Source organism: Ochlerotatus camptorhynchus, unplaced genomic scaffold, assembly GCF_037179485.1.
Source record: "Ochlerotatus camptorhynchus isolate MF236.1 unplaced genomic scaffold, CSIRO-AGI_Acam_v1.1 ptg000475l, whole genome shotgun sequence".
NCBI classification, from domain to species: domain Eukaryota; kingdom Metazoa; phylum Arthropoda; class Insecta; order Diptera; family Culicidae; genus Ochlerotatus; species Ochlerotatus camptorhynchus.
The window spans coordinates 111,692-128,429 of NW_027040961.1; the positions used below are offsets into that span (position 1 = coordinate 111,692).

At 39.1% G+C, this 16,738-nt stretch overlaps 1 protein-coding gene across 2 annotated transcripts in view; it reads right to left on the reverse strand.

The window, feature by feature from the left end:
• Positions 1–1,345: 1,345 nt before the first annotated feature.
• Positions 1,346–16,738, reverse strand: part of ap (apterous) — a 294,145-nt gene continuing 278,752 nt past the window's right edge. For both annotated transcript variants that reach the window (XM_065235377.1, XM_065235376.1), the window contains 2 exons: positions 3,529–3,725; positions 1,346–3,176 (listed from right to left, as the gene is read on the reverse strand). In XM_065235377.1, the coding sequence (XP_065091449.1) occupies positions 3,006–3,176; positions 3,529–3,725 (368 nt within the window). In that variant the 3' untranslated portion in view covers positions 1,346–3,005. The remainder of the gene's footprint in view (positions 3,177–3,528; positions 3,726–16,738) is intronic.

The window sequence follows — 16,738 nt, forward strand, 5'->3', positions numbered from 1 at the left end:
CTTGATAATGATAACCAGTCGGGATCAGTGCGTTGACTACATGTAGAACGTTGGGTAAATGTGGAGAATAGGCTACAATTGCAACGAGAAAGAACACCAACTGTAGAATCCTACAGAGTACAGCCGGCGCCGGTGGTGTAGTGGTAAGCGTGACTGCTTTCTAACACCCCAATGGGTCTGGGTTAAATCCCAGCCGAGGTCGGTGGGATTTTTCTGAGGCATAAAAATCGCTGGTCACGTCTTCCTTTCGGAAGGGAAGTAAAGCCGTTGGTCCCGGCCCATGTGTGTTGAATGGGTGCGATATCCTACGCAGGTGTGGAAGCTGCCTTCCTGCACATTCGATTGCCGTCAATGGATGGCAATCGATGTCCGTCGGTGATTGGCACTAGATTGCGGAACAGAGACCGACGTTAAATAAAGGAAAGAAGAAGAATCCTACAGAGAGCTGTTAAACAGCTTAATGTTCTGCGTTCCGCTGGACATCTGTTTTCCAGAAGGATATCTGTACCAACAGAAACACACTGGCAAAGTTTGAGAAGAATCGTCAGTTACTTGATGGAAAACGCCAATGCAGTATTGAAGTTCAAACGCCACGACGACCATCCGTTGGTTGTATTTTCTATAAAATAGCAAATGTTGTAATTGAACAAATATTTGATTGTTCCATTGAAGCATTTTTAATACCCAATAGAACGTATTAAATCCCATATATACAACATGTAGTTTTAGTTATAGCAATAGTTTTCACAACTTTCTTTATTTTTTGTTCTTTGTTATTTTGAGAAAGAAGAATATGGGTTGACAAATAAAATGTTTGCGGTTTGTGTAGTCACCATTACCCAAGTGATGGCAAATTAAATGGAAGTTGAGGTCAGACACATAATTCCAATAGGCACGAAACTATAAAATTCGGGATTTGTTGTATTCATCTGAACAACTTTTCCAAAGACAGCAACCTTCTATGTAGCAGAGCAGTTAGAGCAAGCAATCAGAAGTCAAATGGTACATGAGCGCCAACAGTTATACATACTCCCATCTTGCATCCGAATACCTTAACTAAATACAGAAACCTGCTTTCTGGTCGTACTGTCTTATTAAAACATGAAATTTTATGCAAATGGCACACTGAGCTTGACCATCTAATAGGCCTTACGCATTCTGAATCGCTTTTTGTTTTCGATCCGAACTTTGATCGATTTTCAATAGTTAACCATTGATAAACAACTATCATCTTTATACCAAACAAATATTACATTCAATTTGAATAAAATGGTGTATTCAAAATTGAATTTCATTCATAAATGAACATGTTATATGCGTTCAAAATCTGACACTATTTCGTCACACCATTTTTTTTTTATTTCTACGCCAGAATAGTCTACAAAGACGTAGTCATTTTAAGTTAAAAAAATGAACTAAAGTTGAAAAGACGCTTCTGTGTCACTTGAAAATTCATACATGTGAACCACACAAATTCAAGAAATAAAGATCATTTAAAGTCAAGTCCTACGTCAAAACTTTAAATTCAGTTTTGTGATTTCAACCTTTTGTCCTTTGGAACGTATGTCTTTCGACCTTTTGTAATAGATTCCAAACAAACAAGACATCAGCAAAAATAAAAATAAATAAAATTCAATGCACACTTTGTTTTTGCAGAGCATAGCAGAATTTTCTTCCTTCAGTAGACCTTTTACAGCTGCGGCAGAACTCTACGGTAGCTGACATGGGATGAGAATTTTTGTTTAGATTCACAATATCTAGACTTCGAATTTCGATTTTGAATGTCATTCCTTTCATGTGATTCTTGTGATTCAAAATCCTAGTCATTGAAATAGTCATGCATTTAAATGTTGTGTTACATCAAACACTTCCAATTTATGATTCATCAAATCAAATTATTCTATATTTCCGAGGATTCAAAATCCACCAATCAAATGTTGCGATTCCATTGACCAATCCAACACCAAGGAACGGTACATCCCCAACTTCTTCCTTCCCAGGTCAACTTCTGTGGTGTTTAAATAAACATACACAACCACACTCACCAGCACCAGTGAACTGACTTTTCCTGAGCCCATCATTCGTGCAGGTAAAATCATAACAGCAACTAAACAAACCAAATAACCCCACGGTCGGCCGTCAATGGTCGCAAGTAGCATAGCGACTCGGCAGCAATAACGTTGAAAAAACGCTTAAACTTAACATAACAAAATCATAAGTATGTAGCATTCTGCACCGTAATCATATGTGCATACATTATTATTAGGTACTCCCCGCAGCTTTTTTTTTGCTACGTTCGTTCAGTTTCTTCAGCTCGTTTTACAATCTTCCTCTCGTCCCAGTCACCACCCTAGCCAGCCCCCATGGTCAGTGGTTTGATCGTGTCTTTTTACATCTTTTTACATATTTTATTTGACTCCCAAACACGGTACGGGGGACGAGTGGACGAAGGGAATGCGATTCCCAATGGGTTTTGCACACCCTTGAATGGTTTTTATGTGCAGCAGCAGCAGTGACTTCTAGCAGGAGCAGCAGCAGCAGATTGGTAGATTGGTAGCAGTAGCAAAACATGAATTTGAATATAATAACATCATTGTTTATGCGCAAATGGCAATCGCCGTGAGCGCGCAGGTTCGTTTCCGCTATAATTTTTTCGGCAGTCGCTATATTTTGCGCTCAATTAAATTCCCTTCCATTTTATTTTTTTTTTTTTTGCGCCGTCCGCGGATATCCAAGACCTCTGGGTTCGAATTTGTTTATGCTAATATTTCCGACAGTCAACTCCCTTTTGGTCCCTCATCGAAGGACTCCTCGCAGTCGAACTCACACCGAACCTGATGACAAGGCTGTTGCCGCTCCTGCTGCTGTTCTGGCCCTGGTTCTCGCTGTTCCCCATTGTAATCACTGCTGTCACGAAGACGATGATTGGGGGGATGATGGTGAAGGTGATGGTGATTGTGACTGTAGCGTTCCTGCAGCATCCGCCGAATCGCTACCCTTAGGCACTAGTCCAGCGACGATGGGCTGCCGGGGCCGCCCATGATGTATGACCCAGGGCTGTGGGACACGTACCCATCGAGATCGAGCGAACCTTCGCCCTTGTCCGAGTCGAGGATTTTACCCTCCTGCTTCATCATCATCCGGCGCCATTTTGCGCGTGCGTTCTGGAACCAGACCTGGAATGATGGAAAGGGAAAAAAAGGGAAGAAACCGGAATAAACAAAGACGGTTTTCAGCGAGAGTGTTCCACTGTGGGGGTGTGAAGGAAAGTGTCGCTCTGTGTGGGTGGTAGGAATGGTTTGAGGAGGGATTTTTTTCCCTTATGGTTCGTTTCCTACTTCAAGGATGGTGCTCGTTAGCACAGGATGAGCTATTTCTTTGGAAGAGGAGATTTTCTTTGTTTCCTGTGGCAGGAGATTGATTGAGAAAATAGATCCGGCCATTTGTCTTGCAGGCATACAGCAATTTGAATAATTGCAATTTGTGATTTTTCTGATGTGAAACTGTAGCATTTCGGCTAATTCTTACCTGCAGCACCCGCTTGGGCAGTCCCGTCTTCTGCGAAAGCTGTTTCAGATCCTTCGCGTCCGGATTGTGGTTGATAGCAAAGTAGGACTTCATCGTCCTCAGCTGGTGGTGCTTGAAGGACGTTCGCATCCGTTTGGCTCGCGACGACGATCCAAGGCCTCGGCTGAAGCCCAAGTCTAGGTACTCGGTGTTCAAATCTGCAAATGGACACGGGAAGCAAGATGGAAACATTTTGTAGTAATTAATCTGGAATGGTGAAAAAATGTCTTTGGTGGTCTGGGTAAAAGCAAGGTTGCGCTCTGAGCACACGTCCGAGGACGGTGTGAACGCAGTCGTTGTCATTTTGGCTGGTGGTTAATGAACTTCTGCCGAGTTTCGAGGCGAAAAATTAAACCACAAAACATGACTCCGTTCGGTATGACATACAACTGGTCGGACCCCGGAGGAATCATCCGAAAGTACTTTGGCTCGAACCTGGTAATAATCGTAAAAGTAATAAGATGTCTTCATTGCTCCAAACATAAGAGCGACCGCTGTGGGGCTTTGGGTTTTACGACCGCGAATGTCGCTGTCCGTTCGTTGGAAGCGCAGTTTAAGTGCCAACAGAGATTTGGCTTCGAGGAATCGCACACTCCGACACGTACCGGGAAAGCTCTCCCTCTTATCGTCGTATGAAGAAGAAGATTCTGATGGAGAAGAAGCAGTGAAGGGTGATGATGATCTTGAAGGTCGCAAGAGTTAAATTTATGATTCCCTTGTCGCCGTGATGCTTGGCCCTGGCGGGAGAGAGTCAAGTGTGGGTAATAAACATTTGGCGCTGGAGGAGGTTACTTTTTCGGGATTCTGAGAAATGAGCAGCTCCACAGGTGCAATTGCAACAAGCTTTTTTAAATATTTAAAATGAGAATTCGTTACCTGACTGTAGAAAATGACACGTTGGAGCAAAATATAGAACGGCCGTTAAATCTTCGAAAGATCATTCATTTCAATAATTTGAACTTTTGAATGTTAAAATCATGCATCCATAAGTATGATTACGAATTATTTAATTTGATTAAGAAACCAATTTTAGAAGGAATATATTATACTTATACTTATATTATACAGAGTGTGGAGTGCATGAAAATCTGACTGTTTTACCATCTGTTATTATATCATATCTATAGAAGAAACCCTCGTTGAGGTGTCACATGATTGCCAATTTAAAATCGTTAGTTTCCACCGGTTGGTATTACTCTTAGATCTATAACGTGGTTGACACGGCTGATAGCTGTTTCCAGAAGTGCATAATTGAGCATGATCAGTTCTGCAATTGAAAACTCAGCTAAATCATAAAAACTATGTTGGTTTTTATACTTTCATCCAGTGCTGGTAAAATCAGAAATCAATTGATATTTTTCCGCTCTCATGCGCTCGCAATATTACGCGTGACAATGGAACAAAATATCATGCTTGATATTGATTTTACAAGCTCCTTTGATACTGCGAGACTATTCACAACGTGCAAAAATCAAGCTGAGAGTTGACTCGACACAAAAATGATTCCGTTGCACATCGTTTTCTTAGAAGGAGAAAGCATAGTTTGCTATCTCTTTTTAATCTTCACCGATGGCAGACGCGAAGGGACTGCTGCCAGCCGTTATGGAAGTTTCGGTTGCATTCGGGTGTAAAGCAAAAATCATTAAACTCAATCTCACCACAGTTTGGTGAGATTTGCAGTTGGTGAGTTTTGTTAGCTTGATATTCCGAACTGCGATATCACAGCTTGCAAAATCAACCGCAGTGGTTTGCTTGTTGATTTTTGTCTAAGAAAATCAAGCGTGATCTTTGGCGTTGGTGAGATTTGATTTTTCGATATTTTCCCAACACTGCGTTTCATCACTGAACCTGCTGGTTTCTGTATTTGAACTTAACATTAAGAATGTGTTATGAAAAAGTGTGCTTCATTGTTATGAGATTATAATGCTTGACGATAGATTATAATAGTGACTGCATTTGTTGCTTCTAAATATTTAGCTCCCGTTTGACAAGCAAATTGAGTGAGTCTAAACGTTTGCATTAGTCTTCATAATCCAAAAACGCATAGCTGTCTTATGTGAATACGAAATCAAGCTTTTGCTTGATATGCTTTTATAGGCAGTTCAGTCAAACTGCATTATCTATCATCATTCGATCTGCAATACCTCAAGAACAACGAATGAAAGCCAAAACAAACCACCAAGAACTGCCAAAAATTACAAATGAGAGAAGAGTAGGGTTAACTACCCCATTTCCGGCCTACTAAGCACAACCCGCAGTTAGTCTTTCTTAATCTAGTGCAGTAAAGCACCAAACGGAATGTTATTATTACTGACGGCTTGCAAATTTATTTACCTTTCCATACGTACCGTAAGATTTGATAAAGAGAAACCAATCGTTGAGATACTGTCAAAAGTCTAACACTGCTTCTTGACGCCAAACTCGGCCTACGGATTCTAAACTCGGTCTAACGCATTGAAACGCCATCGAAACGACAATGAATTCACTTCGGCCTATCGGAGGAAGATAAAAATTGATTCGGTCGGAGCGCTTCTTTTGTTTTTGAGAATAATGGGTCCAAACCTTCATACCACGCGTTCTCATTGACTTCGTTCGGTAGCTTATTAACTGAAGTATCGTACCAAGCGCATAATTGACTTGTTAACTCTGAAATCATGGATTTATTTGAAGTTTTCTGCTCGATAGACCCAAAATGGGCGATTAGACCGAAGTAGTTATCTACCCTACGGCAAATCTTTGTGGACTGATCTATTGTGGGGGCCTTTTTTCTCGATTTTTTAGCGAGAGAAGGATTGGGATGTGGAGTGTATGAATATTCCCAACAAACAATTTGAGTTGATCAACAGCTGATTAAGCTATTTTTTAGCCGAAGAAGCTTGGTTTTGCTTGAATAAGCTCTTATTCAATATTCAATGTTTGTTGGGTTGTAATGTATTACCATAGAGGTAACTCTAAGACTAGAAGGTCCCGAAGAAGCGTGCTCAACTTTTTGGCTCAGCTCTGAAACAATCTTCGGGGGATGCTTGGGACCAATAGGCTAGTCAAGTAGTGAGCCAATTCAAAATCGTTAGATTCCACCTGACCAGCTGTCACATGAATGAACGTGTTCATCCTCTCGCGGCCTAGCAGCACGTCAGCAAGCGAGCACGGTATTCGTCCTCATTCCGTTGCTGACCATCGAGTAGACAACGTGTGTGTGATTGCCGTGGCGTTCTGGGTGATTCTCACCCGGGTATTATCTAGACTTCCCCACAGGGCAAACGGTTCTAACGTTGGCCTACAGATCTAAAGATTGGGTCCATCGCTAAAAATTTCGTAATCTTCATTTTTCCTGAGAACAATACGTCATCCGGACAAAACAAACTTATATTTTTGATTGTTAGTGAAATAGCCCACCAAGTCCCACAACCCACCCTCCTAAACTTGTTAAGTGATTTATGATGAATCCTTGCTGAGTCCAAAGCACATTGGCTAGACACCCCCCCCCCCCCCTCTGATTTTTTTTCTAATAACTGTGCAAAATTTGGGGACGATTTCTTGTAACCCGGCTTTCCGCATTGCGTTTGAAATTTGTTTGGAAATTAGTATGGGAAAATCTACTTTTTTGCATTTTTATCCCTAGAGACCAAAATGTTGCTTAAATCGTGCATATAACCATGTACAAATATACTCCAGGAAGTGCTTTACAACATTGCAAAATGAAGTACGGTGCTAGAAAATCTCTAAAAAAAGTTATACCTGTTCAAATATTTATGGTTTGAATTAAATGCTACACGCAAACTAAAAATCTATTACAATAAATGTTAGTTCCGTTTCCTATCATCCTCTGTTCATGAACATCGCAACGAATGTTAGAAATTGACCATGCAGGCGATGTAATGGTTTTTATCTTCTTTATTTCGTGTTCTACCTGCGCTTTTGACTATACCAGTAAGCTTGTAGAACGACGCACATTGTAGAACATTGCAGAACGACGCACACACTTGCCTCGAATCTCTCCAGCAGAAAAAGCATACGAAATCGAGTAAGGGAGAAAATGAACGCTTCATGTTTGGTTTAAGGCTATCCATATTCAGAAGCATGGAGAGAGCAGGGGAGAAAACACAGGTCTGATAATCGTTCGTGGTTCAAGTCCAGTCGGCAATCTGTTTCCTGATTTTTTCGGCATAACTACGGACGAAGAGACAAGTTTATGTTGGTGCAGCTCCACTTGGTTATTGAAGTGAGATCATTCCTTTTTATTTATTTATACAGTAACCCCTCCCTATCGTTAGGAAGTCAATTCAGCTTATCGTTTACCAAAACGAACCCTGCTGCAAACCCTACCCTCTTATCCAACATCCCAGTGATTCCCCGTGGAAGTGCAGAGGATTTCTCGGCTTCCATCAAAGCGAGTGTCACGGTAAAACATTCTTCCCTTTCCTTTCTTGACCTGCGTTCGGGCGCGGCCAGCGCTGGTATTGTCTAGTTTGAGATCACCAGTTTTTACACATTGAGGATGATTTCTAGCCCCAAGCATCGTCTATTGGTTCTCTGTGTAAGTACAGCTGATCTGGCAATAACAGAGTAGCAACCGTGGGCGGTCAATCATGCTCATGCTCATGCTCAAAACACAGAAGCACTCCTACGTCAAAACCTAAAACAGGAGAAAACGAAAACTGTCTTCACGAGTTTCTTCTCAGACACAGGTACAATCGGATTTCACGTGTTGGGCTTTCTTTAAGTGGACAGCGTTTTAGTATAGTCGCTATATTCATAGTCTGGTGGATAGAATTCCGATCTATCAAAAAGCAGAACCAATTCAATATACCAACAATTGAACAGGCAAGGGAAATGGATGTAATGTCGGTCTAAATGTCCCTAATTTGGGCCCATACATAAATTCAGCAATCGACTAAATTTTCAATAGTGACACAAAAATATCGATTAGTACGGTCTCAATGACGCGTTCATCTAGATAAAATTGATAAATAGCAGATTTTTAGCGATGGACCCAATCTTAGGTCCATAGGCCAACATTAGAGCCATTTCCCCTACTATCAACTTTTTTAAACAAAACGTTGATTATTCTTTCCTCGCTTATCGAACGCAAATTACCAGCATCATCGGATAGTGGAAACTTTCCTCATCCCAAAGATGGTGTTAGTTTGCGTAGGCGAGCCTTGTGTCACAAGAAAAGAGTGTCCAAAGTTTTGTTCACAATAACTGATATGCTCTTTTCGGTTGTTGGCCATGATTTGCTCAATTGGTTCCGCTATTTGACAGCTCAATTGGTCCACGAGATTCTATCCACCTATACGTTTTAGTTGGGCTCCCAAGTCAAATGTCCTTTATGACAGTGCTGATCCAATTTCGAGTGGAGTAATGATACAGATAATTGCAATACGATACAACGCGTTGTTTCCTTGATCGTTGTCAACGATGTGGCTGAACGAGGGGTGAAGCTAATTTCTGACTTTAACAAGAAATATGTATATTACACCAAAAGAGTAGGGAAGGAGGTGGAGGTACTCACTTTCAAACTGCTTTTATGGATTGAGCAAATATTTTCTAATAACCCATCCGAACAACTCGAGCGATTGGAAATTCCGAAGCAGGGCTCTACATTTTCAAAGCTCTAAAATGAACTCGAGTTTTGTTTCTCTAATACAAACGTGTTCACCCGAACAGGAGAAAATAACTAATCGATAACAAATTAATATCTTAATATGGTATGATACCAGATTTTGGTATGCTTGTGGTATAAAACCTTGTTTTGATATTATTCAGTTATCGAAATATTTTGTAAAATATCAAATGAATACCAAAATAACAAAATGTGATCTTTCAGTTATTAGACAATAAAACCTTAAACAGTTATTGAATTGGTATTAGAGTACCTTTAAAATAACAAACTATGGTATTCTGGCATCTAAAATAGCGTCTGTTATCCGTTTGTTATTGTAATAACTAAATTATTTATTAGTTCGTTAATTAATTAATTCACTAATACCATATTTAGGTTGCCAGTTATGTTATTTTCATACCTGAATTTGGTATTAATAAATTATTTTTTCCTGCTCGGGTAACGCCTAGCTAAACTATCAGCAAGAAACGAAAATGAAAAAGAAGCACGCTTAGAAGAAAAGGCTGGCTGCGGATCTTCTCGTCGTTGCATTGCTCATCGCTTTCAATGTAAGTAACGTCGATTTTCTAGTTAAACGAGGCCTCATTATGGCTTTCAGTCCCTTTCACGAACACTATATCACCGCTCTTTCAATTTGTTTAAAATGCGTTATGTCCCGTTTTCGTTAATTTTTTTTAAAGATAAATATGTGTTTTCACGGAAGAAATGCTTTAAATATATCTTTTCATTTTCCTGCATATACGTCATAAAACCTCTGTTGATGTGTTTCATGAAAGACGAAGCTATCATAGTGGAGCGCTCTTTCGTTCGTCCGTTTCACCGAAGCTTGAAAGAAAGACTATTGGCGCGACGGGAGAAAGAGAGACTAGTGATTGAACACTTCTAGATAGAGCTGGAATTAGAGCGTAACAGCTTTTGTAAACAATGACTTCTATCGGTGATTTCTAGGAACTCAAGGCACGCCCACGCAGATGAATATAACCATCGGATAGGGAAAGCCTTTCCCTACAGGATGAGGATGTTGGTTTGCGTGGGCGAGTCTTGAATTTCTAGAAATCATTGATAGAAATCATTGTTTAGAAAAGCTGTTAGTTCCCTAATTCCAGCTCTATCTAGACTTGTTTGTGCACGTTGACTGACGTCACATAGTTGGATCTAGATCCAGAAAACTGGGTCCACCAACTTGCACGAACACTGGCGACACCTGGCGGTAGCGGGAAAGCTTTTTACACTGAAAATTTAATTAATGTGTGATAGCTTAAGACAAGTCATCTCGTCTAATTGAAAAAAGCAGTGTTGCGAAAGTCCCTAAAAATACCATGATTTTTTTTGTTGAGATCCATAAATTTCGTTGTGATTTTATGGTAATCGACAAAAATGTTCAATGTTTTGACAGTAAATATCATGATTGCAATGACAATGAATATCATTGTACTTTTAATGGATTTTTTTACGGGTAATAATCACCGACCAAATATGTCGGTTCAATGAACCTTTTATCAAATTAATGTATTGGAAAATTCATCTCAGTTAGCGAAGCATTTCCAGCCCAAAACCATCTAACAGAAGTGGAAATTTGGATCCTAAATCGGCTCCATATGAACCAAACCCCAAACCGGTTGGAGTGTTCCGATTTGACTGAAACATTACTCATATGTTCGCTGCTTTCAATCTGTATTTTGCTAGGAAAATATCACATCGTAATTAAATTGCATAAATTTTTCGAAAACTTGCCTCCATTAATAGGAACACTGTTCCAGTAGTAGTGGTAGTTGCTAACTTTGGTTCCTATAATAGTGGAACACTACCGCAACTATAGGTGCAAAGGAGTCAAAATCTTAAGGAAAATAAATTGTTTTCCGTCATTTATGGGCTAATTTTAAGTTGGAAAAAGGAGAACTATCGATGAAAAATAACCTTATCCGGTTTTCGCTCATTATTCTGACGCAACCCTCATACCGCAACTATAGGTACACCACGATTACTGGAACACCTACCCTAATAGCTTAAAATCCTACCCATGCAGTAAAACACCGAGCACATTCAGCATGCTATTTCAATACTACCCAAATTTGGGTACAATCCACCCAGATCGGTCAAAACTGAACCTACCCAAAAATGGGTAAACTGTGTTGGAAGTGACAAGTTGACAAATGAACAACATTGACATGAATTCGATCGACGTTGTTCATTTGTCAAAATGGGCCTAAGGTTCTCAGAATATCATGAAATTTTACCCACACGTAGAGTTTAAATATTGGAGTAAATATTTTCCCGGAAAATTTCAGTTGAAGCGTTTGGAATATCCCGGACATCCTGAAATTTAAAAATTCATATCTGATACACTAAGCACCAAATAAAAAGTTTAAAGATAGGTGGATTCATTCGAGTTTTTTAAAGCTTGAAATGTATCTTTCACTGGGGAAAAATTATTACCGTGTTTGAGTTATGAATTAAAACAAACTTTAAAAACCCATTACTTATAAACCATGTATCGTAGCCACAAATTATTTTGTTATGTGATCCACAAAAAATCTTAATTAAGGTTTCCACAAAAAACGAAAAGAAACACAGAACAAACCATTTTCCGAACATTGACATTTACTCCAATATTGCTTTTCTTGTCAATATTGTTTGTTCTTGTTTTTTGTCTTTACTGGTCATTATTTAAAAGTGGAATCTCTTACCGGTTTTGAAATATGACCAAACCTCGGAAAATGATTTTTCCAGATTTTCTATGCAATTTTCCTCCATCGTGAAAATTCTCGTGAAAATATTCAGATAATATTTTATTTTAAAATTTTCGTTCAAACTACAGCGTTTTTTCGACGATGCTTGTATCATCTTCCGAGCAATCTCTCGGCACAAATTTGTTTAATTAATTAAAAAATCTCACTATTAAACGGATCTTTCAAAATACTACAGTATACCTGTACCAATTTGACAGCAACGGTTAGACGAGTTCCCATACTTTTTTAGACGAGTTTATCGTCATCTGACACACTCGAATTTGAAAATGATTGAAACGTGTGCTATATTCGGAGACCGCGAGAAAGTTGCATGGTGCTGATCTTGATGAGAACAAATGTACTTTTTTTTTTTTTTAACTCTTTATTTGTTCCAAATTCAAAATATATTGCATTTCATTTTTAACCTAGGTGCTCCAGTTACTGCAGTAACGTACCAGCCTTAATTGTTATTATATATATCTAAGTGTTTTTACATTGTTCATGTCTTGGCAATTAAGTATTTTAAACAGGTTTTTTAACCTGCATGTCAGTATAACAATTGATATCTTAAAACTAAAAACTAAAACTAAATCTTATCTAAGTATAAAGGGAATTAATCGTTGCAATTGAGGATTGCAACGATTTTTGCCTGAAATTATTCATTATTTTGTTGGACATTTGTTCTAAAGTCTCAACATTCGAAATTCTATGTACTTCGGTAGTACTGTACCAGGGAGGCAACTTCAAAATCATTTTCAGAACTTTGTTCTGAATCCTTTGAAGTGCTTTTTTCCTGGTAGTGCAACAACAAGACCATATTGGCACAGCGTAAAGCATGGCCGGTCTAAAAACTTGTTTAAATATTAGAAGTTTATTCGTCAGGCAAAGTTTGGATTTCCTGTTTATAAGAGGATACAAACATTTAATATATTTGTTACATTTAGCTTGAATGCCCTCAATGTGATCTTTAAAAGTTAATTTTTGGTCAAGTATTAATCCAAGATATTTCACTTGGTTTGACCAGGAAATTGTAACTCCGTTCATAGTGACTATTTGACTACTACTAGGTTTCAAAAAGGAAGCTCTTGGCTTATGTGGAAATATTATAAGTTGAGTTTTGGAAGCGTTGGGAGAAATCTTCCATTTTTGTAAATAAGAAGAGAAAATATCTAAACTTTTCTGCAGTCTGCTGCAAAAAACACGAAGACTTCTTCCTTTAGCGGAAATGCCTGTGTCATCAGCGAACAAAGATTTGTGGCAACCCTGAGGCAAATCAGGGAGGTCCGAACTATCTAACTAACCCGAGAGAAAATATTCAGAAAATCCCGAGCAACCTGATTCTCAATAGGACTTGTAAGACCCAAACTGAAATTATGGGAACTCTCGAATTGCTTAGCAAGTTTCTGAGCTTTTTCCAAATTTGTGATCAAAATTTTACCACCTTCTTTAAGCGCTGGAATAGGCTTTTGAGGTTTTTTCAAAATTTTTGTGAGTTTCCAAAAGGGTTTGGAACTCGGGTCTAATTTAGAAATATTATTTTCAAAATTTTTGTTCCTCAGGGCAGAGAATCGCTTTTTAATTTGTTTTTGCAAATCCCGCCAGATAACCTTCATGGCAGGATCGCGTGTTCTTTGATATTGTCTCCTACGGACATTTTTAAGACGGATCAAGAGCTGAAGATCGTCGTCTATTATAATTGAATCGAATTTAACCTCGCATTTTGGTACTGAGGCAGCTCTTGCTGCAACTATAGAAGTAGTCAGAGATTCAAGAGCATAATTAATTTCATCTTTGGTTTGCAAAGGAATGTTTGGATCGAAGTTATATTCCATAAATGTTCGATACTGCTCCCAATCAGCTCTATGGTAATTGAAAGTAGAGCTGTTGGGATTACAAATTATTTCTTGGGATATTTCAAAAGTTACTGGAAGGTGATCAGAACCGAAGTCAGCATGGGTAACCAGTTGGCTACAAAGTTGACATGAATCAGTTAAGACCAAATCAATAGTGGAGGGATTTCTTGCAGAAGAAAAGCATGTTGGACTGTTTGGATATTGAATAGTGTTATAACCTGCAGAACAATCATCAAACAGAATATTACTATTGGAATTGCTTTGAGCATTATTCCATGAGCGGTGTTTTGCATTAAAATCACCAATAATGAAGAATTTAGACCTATGACGGGTAAGTTTCTGGAGGTCACCCTTGAGAAAATTCTTTTGCTGGCCTACGCATTGGAATGGCAAATAGGCAGCTATAAACGTAAGTTGTCCAAATTTTGTTTCAACAGAAACTCCCAAAGTTTCAAAAACTTTGGTTTCAAATGAAGAAAGAATTTTATGTTTGATTCGTCTATGAATAATGATGGCAACGCCACCACAGGGTCCATCAAGACGATCATTTCTATAAATCAAGTAATTTGCCTCCTTCTTAACCTTATGGTCAGGTTTAAGGAACGTTTCAGTTATAACGGCAATATGCACGTTATGAACTCGCAAAAAGTTAAATAGCTCGTCTTCATTATCTTTAAGAGATCGAGCATTCCAATTTACAATATTTAATGCTTTAAAATCCATTACTGAATTTTAAAGTCATGACAATATTATTTGCAAATTTTACTTCAGTTTGAATAGCATCAAACATGGAGTTAGATTTAAGTATATCAGAAATCATGTCAATTAATGATTTCTGTAAAAATTCCACTTTAGGGGCAGTAATGCTTCCTAAGTCAAAATTGTCAAAATTTCCGTTAGAATTACTTTGGTTAGTATTTTGATTTCTACCCGCTGCAATAGCAGCATAGGTAGCTCCATTAACTCGCTGAACATTGTTAGCAGCGAGGGGAGTAGGTACAGATGAAAAATTTGAAGCAGGGGTGATATTTGTACCTACGGGTACGAATGTAGAATTTGTTCCTCACTGACCGTTGTTAACAGCAGAGGAATTTGTACCTGGTCGGAAACGTGGAGCGTTTCCTACCTGTCGCTTAGAACGAGATTGTAGGATCGCTTTGCGAGTCTTACATTCCCAAAAATTGGATTTGTGGTTTTCACCACAATTTGAACATTTAAATTTCTTAGGATCTTCCTTCACAGGACAGTCGTCCTTTGCGTGAGAGGAATCACCACAATTCATGCATTTAGCTGGCATGTAGCAATTTTTAGTTCCGTGACCCCATCCCTGGCACTTACGGCACTGAGTGAGGTTTTGGAAATTTCCTCCAGTCTTCCTGAAGTGTTCCCACTTCACTCGGACATGGAGCATAAGGCTAGCTTTTTCTAAGGCCTTAAGGTTGTTTAGTTCACTAGACTTGAAGTGAACTAAATAAAAATCATTAGAAATCCCGTTGCGCGAATCGCCAGGACGGGATTTCATTTTCATTTTGGTACAACTCCAAGTAATTTTGCCAATTCATCTTTGATCTGATCCAGGGATTCACCACTGGGCAGTCCTTTCATGACAACCTTGAACACACGTTCAGTTTTGGTGTCGTAAGTAAAAAAATTATGCTGCTTCTCAGTAAGATACTTGAGAAGACATTTAAATCCGTCCAAGGTTTCATCCAATACACGGCATTCACCTCGACGTCCAATTTGTAGTGAAAACTTAACTTTCACGAAGTTCAAAAGTTCCATGCGAAGAGCATGGAAATCGGAAGTGGTTATCACAATAGGGGGAATCTTTTCCTTCTTGGCATTAAGCCGGGAAAGTTTACTAGAATTTTTCTTGGATGATGGATCATTCTCATCATCCGTGAGCAAATCAAATTGATTACTCAAATTAATTTCTTCAGAAGGGGGGTCAAGAGTTTGCCCCTTTCTTTTGCGTTTAGGCGCCATGGCGGCAGTAAATTTTTATCCAAATCGACTTCCAAGCAGATTACTATAAGAATCTGAAGGATCGAAGAGGAATTTTCCAAATCGATATCCAAGAAGGATTACCTCGGGTAGGGTCCAAACAAGGATCGAAGAGGAATAAAGTTGAACAAGGTAGAAATTTTACAGGTTGAGCACTGAAAAGTGCTGTTTAAATTTGTTGTAGCTTTAGGTAGTAGTAACACTTCCTTCAGCAAAAAGCAAATAGATCCGCACGGCAAGAGAGCACGATGCGGACTAAGAACAAATGTACTAAGTTCCCCTTCTGTTCTGTGCTGACGTTCTAGAATGCTGCGAAGCTGTTTGACTTTAGCAGAAAAAGAAAACCAGCAATCTCTTCGTCACATCGATTTGGTCGATTTGAAGCTGATATCAAGACACAATTCTCCGAAGTTATTTCAGTCTTTATCTGGCTACATGATGGGAACAATAATTACATTAACATACAGTAAGCCCAGAAGAGATTTTCGGGAAATTCCGATACTTTGGAAGCTTTTGTAACTCGTGAAATATTTCCGAGCTGCGCAAATTTCTCAGAATTCATGGAAACTACACAAAATTTCCCTACACAGAGAACTTTCAAAACTCAGCAGCTCGCTGAATTAAAGGAACTTTCATATTTCCAACACTTAATTTGACGGCACCGGTGGTTGAGTGGTAAGTGTGACTGCTTTCTTTCCCCAGTGGGCCTGAGTTTAATCCTAGCCGATATCGAGGTCTCTAGTCACGTCTGGCTCTGCGGAAGGGAAGTAAAGCCGTTGGACCCAGCCCATGCGTTGTTGGGTTCAATAGCTAGGGTAGAGTTGGATTCTTTGGTGGTGGTGAGTAGCACTATGTGCGGAACAGTGGCCGTCAGAAAATAAAAAAGACCTCTAGAACTTATGTGGTAACACCACAGCACGTACGGACTCCAATGCCTTCCGGAAGTTGCTTACACCAGA